The sequence below is a fragment of the Homarus americanus genome, unplaced genomic scaffold (genome assembly GCF_018991925.1).
Source record: "Homarus americanus isolate GMGI-L3 unplaced genomic scaffold, GMGI_Hamer_2.0 scaffold49339, whole genome shotgun sequence".
NCBI classification, from domain to species: Eukaryota; Metazoa; Arthropoda; class Malacostraca; order Decapoda; family Nephropidae; genus Homarus; species Homarus americanus.
Window position 1 is genome coordinate 346,501 of NW_024723387.1, and position 6,000 is coordinate 352,500.

Genomic DNA, 6,000 nt, shown 5'->3' on the forward strand with positions numbered 1-6,000 from the left:
TGGCCATGTTGGCATCTGTGTACGAATAAATATGTGCATTTTTGTGTATACTTATGTGCGTAAGTATGCGTACACATATGTTTGTACATACATGCAAATTACTTAGTTTAACACACGTTTGTATCACACGTATATAAACATAAATATACATATGTATGCCTCAAACAACACAGGCATAAAAGAATACATAAATATACTGTATACAGGGTGTCTCAGATGTACATTATTCCTCTCAGATTTTCGTAAAGGCAACTTGACTTCATTAATAACAACAAAAACAGGTCCTGAGTTGTGAAGATTACTATGAATACACCTGACACCCAACACAGGTATATTACTATGAATACACCTGACACCCCACACAGGTATATTACTATGAACACACCTGACACCCCACACAGGTATATTACTATGAATACACCTGACACCCCACACAGGTATATTACTATGAATACACCTGACACCCCACACAGGTATATTACTATGAATACACCTGACACCCCACACAGGTATATTACTATGAATACACCTGACACCCAACTTACAGGTATATTGCTATGAATGCACTATTTTAACACAGGTATATTACTGAATACTGACACCCAACACCAGGTACATTACTATGAATACCTGACCCCCAACACAGGTATATTACTGAATACACATTTAACACATGTATATTACTATGGGCCACTGACACACACAGGTATATTACTATGAATACATCGACCCCCCCCCCCACACAGGTATATTATATGAATACTGTTACAACACAGGTATATTACTATGAATACACCTGACCCCCAACACAAGGTATATTACTATGAATGCACCTGACCCCCAACACAAGGTATATTACTATGAATACACCTGACACCCCCCACACAGGTATATTACTATGAATACACCTGACACTAACACAGGTATATTACTATGAATACATCTGACCCCAACACAGGTATATTACTATGAATACACCTGACTAACACAAGGCATATTACTAGCAGATACACTGACCCCCCAACACAGGTATATTACTATGAATACACCTGACACCCCACCACAGGTATATTACTATGAATACCTGACACTAGCATACAGGTATATTACTATGAATACACCTGACCCCCAACACAGGTATATTACTATGAATACACCTGACACCCCCACACAGGTATATTACTATGAATACACCTGACACCCCCACACAGGTATATATGCACCTGGTCTCACACTCTGTTCTCTTGCTCTCCTTCCAGCGCCGTCTAAACGTTGAAGAGTTCGATGTTTCCCCCGATAAGAGATACATCTTATTGAAACATGACGTCTTACAGGTGAGTGTGATCTCTCTCTCTCTCTCTCTCTCTCTCTCTCTCTCTCTCTCTCTCTCTCTCTCTCTCTCTCTCTCTCTCTCTCTCTCTCTCTCTCTCCCATATCGTTTTTTTTCATTCATATCTTAATAAACGAAAAATACAAAGAATAATTAAAATATGAAAAATTTAAGAAGAATTGAGACAAAAATTAATCTAATCTCCTTTTGTCTATTCGAGTCTTATTAACACCTGACAATTTTACCTGTGTCACCTGTCTGGGGTAATTAGTCACTTAATTACCTGATCAGTTTATTTCACTTCTGCATTAATTAGCTGATTAATTACTACACTTTTTTCATGAATTATCTTCGTTGATTACCTTATCAATTACTTTACTTCTCCATCAATTATATTATCAATTATCATACAATTGTTAATTATATTTTATCATCTCGTGTCTCTGTGTCTCTCCGTGTCTCTAGTCTCTTTACAGTTTTCTAAAAAATTGAAAAAAATGGATCAGGTGAAGTTTACCTGATGATTAGATACCCTAACACTAACCTAACCTAATCTAATTTAACATACCAATGACCTGACCTGACCTGACCTGACCTAACCTAACATACTACATCAGGTGGAGGACTGTATGTACCGCATACTTAACGTGTCATACCTGAGAAACTACCCCCCCTTCACCCCATCACCCACCCCTCACCCCCCTCACTCACTCCCTATCACCACCCCTCAACCCTCACCCCCCCCTCACTCCTCCCTTCTCTCCCCCCCACCACCCTCACCCCTCACCCACCACCCTCACACTTCTCCCCTCACCCCCCACACCCCCTCTCCTCAGGTATGTCGATTCGGGGCCTTTAATTAGTATATAAAATTAGGTTAGGTTAGGTCAGGTTAGGTCAGGTTAGGTTAGGTTAGGTTAGGTTAGGTCAGGTCAGGTCAGGTCAGGTTAGGTCAGTCTCCGTAGTGATTAAACCCTTCATAGCTGACAGTGGTAGTTGGGGGCAGAGTGCGTGCAACATGCTAGACTGTGATTGCATTTGATCTATGAGGCTTCCTGAGTACGGTGACCTCTTGAGTACAATGAACAAACCTTTTGACGATGATGGTTTAATTCTCTGACAATGGTGGTTTAACTTTGATGACAATGGTTTAATACTTTGACGATGATGGTTTAATTCTCTGACAATGGTGGTTTAAGTCTTTGATGATGATAATTTAACACTTTAGAGAACCACGATTTAACCCTTTAAGCATTATGGTTTAACCCTCCAGGACTCAAAGGGTTAAACCACCCCTCAATCTCCTGCCGGGTACAATTCATCGTACTCAAGGGGTTAGGCCATCGTACTCAAGGGGTTAAACCATCGTACTCAAAGGATTAAGCCATCGTACTCAAGAGATTAAGCCATCGTATTCAAAGGATTAAACCATCGTACTCAAGGGGTTAAGCCATAATAATTAAAGGGGTTTAAGGTTAGCCCAAATCCTTCCCTTCACAACCTCGAGTCGGGGTATACAGACGAGTGTTTTGGCACAGACAATTCCTCACAGACGGCTGGTTATACCGTCCCTGAGAATGCGTGAAAAAACTAGCTGTCTGTAATTAACTCAGTCCACTTATCGTCTCCGGTAATTAGAACTTTCACAAGCTATTATTTAGAACTGTCGGAAAGTTTCTTATCATTGTGTGCGTGTGTGTAGGGGGAGGGAGAGCTATTATGTGTGTGGGGGGAGGGTGTTGGGGTATGTGTGTGAGCAAAAAGTGTGTGGTGTTGTGTGTGTGTAATAATAATAATAATAATAATAATAATAATAATAATAAACGGTATATTAATAGAGTTGCAGCCGGTGGTTGAAAATATGCAAACTTACATGTGATTTAGACATAATAACATACGTTCAATACATTTACAGGTCTGTACAGTACATAAATCAGGAGTTGTTTATTATTTTAACAATAGATGGGATGGTGCTGTTCTTATATCTATCGGTGCGGGCTCTTATGGGCTGAATTTTGTTGTAGTGGTGGACTGCGCGAGGTGGGCGGGGGACTGCAGGTGGTAGTAGGTGGCGATGCCGAGGATAGTGCAGTAGTCCACTGCCAAACCCTGCTAGTGCGTGGTGGTGGAGGTCACTGAGGGATGGCATTACCAGGGTGGAGAGAGCGTTGTTGTAGCCGGAGTATTCTGCGCCGAGCATGATTCTGCAGGCCTTCTTCTATACCTTCTCTAGCTGACGTTGTTGGGTAGAATTGAGAAAAGACGACCAGGCTGCTGATGCATACGTTAGTTTGGGGAGAATAAATGCGTTGTAGATAGTCCTCAGCTCTGGCGTGGGTGTGTGTGTGTGTGTGTGTGAATTTAAAACCAGAAAAATATATGCAAATCTAATAATCATAATTAACAAATAGAAATTGGCTACAAAAATAAAAAAATAATATTTCTTCGACTGATTAGAAATATATTAAGAACTTGACAGGTTAATCAACAACTACCTGCTGGCCTTAATTTATAAATTAATTACCTGGATAATGATGTCACTCGATTAAGTTATCTACATTTCGTGACCTGACCAGACCTGACCTGATCTGACCTAACCCGACACGACCTTAGCTGACCTGATAATACCTAATATGACCTGACTAGACTTGATAGGCCTAACCTGACCTAATCTGGCATGGCCTTACCTGACCTGAACCGTACCTCATATGACCTGACCTAATCTGACCTGACTTAACCTTACTAGAATGGTGGATGACATTCACAACTAAGACAGACAGACAGACGAATTAGATTACAAAATAGACAGACATACAGACTTATGGGTTCCTAGATAGACAGACATCAAACAAACCCAGACAGATAGAAAACACAAGCAAACACAGACAGAAAACAAACACAGACAGACAGACAGACGATCCGTGTAGGATGGGCCCAGCAAAGACACATTACCTGCCAGAGATAAATGACTCTACCTCCCTAACACAGTCACTGCCTGGCGAACACTAGCGCCTGTGTGTGTGTGTGTGTGTGTGTGTGTGTGTGTGTGTGTGTGTGTGTGTGTGACTCCTTCCCCCTCCTTTTCTCCCTTCCTTACTCCCATCTTTACTCCTCATCCCATCTCTATATAGGACAATGGTCAAGGACAAAGTGGGGCCTTTAAAGTGATCGATGATAGTGAGGAAATAAATAAAGCATTAAACAGCTTCTTCTTATCAGTTTTCACAGAAGAAATTCACGAGGAACTGCCAGAGGTGGAACTGATATTTGGGGGAAATGAAGAAGGGAAGTTAAAGAATATCACTATCAGAAGATAAATAAATTAAAGAAGACAAAATCCCCAGGGCCGGATGAAATTTTCCCTCGAGTTTTGAAAGGGTGTAAGGAACAGATTAGCGGACCCCTCGCAAATTGTTTTACAAAATCATTAGACACGGGAGTTGTGCCAGACTTGTGGAAACAGGCAAATGTAGTACCCATATTCAAAAAGGGTGACAAAGCATCAGCGTCAAATTACCGGCCGATCAGTTTGACGTCAGTAGTGGGGAAATTTCTTGAATCAATTATAGCATCCGATCGCATTTAGGGAAAAACCAATTAATCTACGACTCTCAACATGGATTTACAAAGGGAAAATCTTGTCTAACAAATCTGCTGATGTTTTTTAGGAAAGTCTATGAGGTAGTAGATAATGACGAAAATTACGATGTTATTTACTTAGACTGTAGCAAAGCATTTGGCAGAGTACCGCATCAGAGGCTTCTGAGAAAAGTTAAGGCTCATGGTATCGAGGGAAAGTTTTAAATTGGATAAAATCATGGCTTACTGATAGATGGTGTTAAATCTGAGCGGGGCTGTGTAACCAGTGGGGTTCCCCAGGGGTCAGTACTGGGCCCACTCTTATTCATAATCTGCATAAACGACTTAGGTACTGGGATCAGCAGTGACATAAGCAAGTTTGCGGATGACACCAAAATAGGGCAGCAGATTAATTTAGGGCAGGATGCAAATGCTCTACAGGGGGGTTTAAATGAACTGCAGGAGTGGTCAGTAAAATGGCAAATGAAATTCAACACCAGCAAGTGCAGCGTACTTAATATTGGAAGAACAAATACTGTCAATGTATACAGCCTTAACAGCATCAACCTAGAGAAGTCGACTTGTGAAAGAGACTTAGGGGTACCCATAAGCCCGGACCTACGGCCTAGAAAACAGTGCGTTAATGTTCGAAATAAGGCAAACAGAGTATTGGGTTTTATATCTAGAAGTGTAAGCAATAAGAGTGCAGAGGTCTTATTGCAACTATATCTTGCGCTAGTCAGGCCGCACCTCCATTATGCTGTTCAGTTCTGGTGCCCTTATTATAGAATGGATATCAATTCACTGGAGTGGCGGTGCAGCAAAGAATAACGAAAATGATTCCGGGACTTAGAAACCTTCCCTATCAAGATAGAGTAAAGAAACTGAACTTGCATTCCCTAAAAAGACGAAGAGTACGGGGAGATATGATAGAAGTATTTAAGTGGGTGAAAGAATCAATAAAGGGGATATAGATAAGTTCTTACAATATCCGAGCAGGATAAGACTCGTGGCAACGGATTTAAGTTGGATAAGTTTAGGTTTAGGAGGGAGATAGGAAGGAACTGGTTCATAAATAGGGTGGTAGATGA

The 6,000-nt window shown here is 41.0% G+C and overlaps 1 protein-coding gene across 8 annotated transcripts in view; it reads left to right on the top strand.

Moving 5' to 3' along the window:
* The window catches only part of LOC121863433 (inactive dipeptidyl peptidase 10-like), a 107,098-nt gene that overhangs the window by 68,723 nt on the left and 32,375 nt on the right, over nucleotides 1-6,000 (top strand). For all 8 annotated transcript variants that reach the window (XR_006088388.1, XR_006088387.1, XR_006088390.1 and 5 more), the window contains one exon: nucleotides 1,260-1,334. Coding sequence is in view for 1 of the 8 variants with exons in the window: in XM_042362094.1 (XP_042218028.1) it covers nucleotides 1,260-1,334 (75 nt within the window). In the remaining 7 variants the exon portion in view is untranslated. The remainder of the gene's footprint in view (nucleotides 1-1,259; nucleotides 1,335-6,000) is intronic.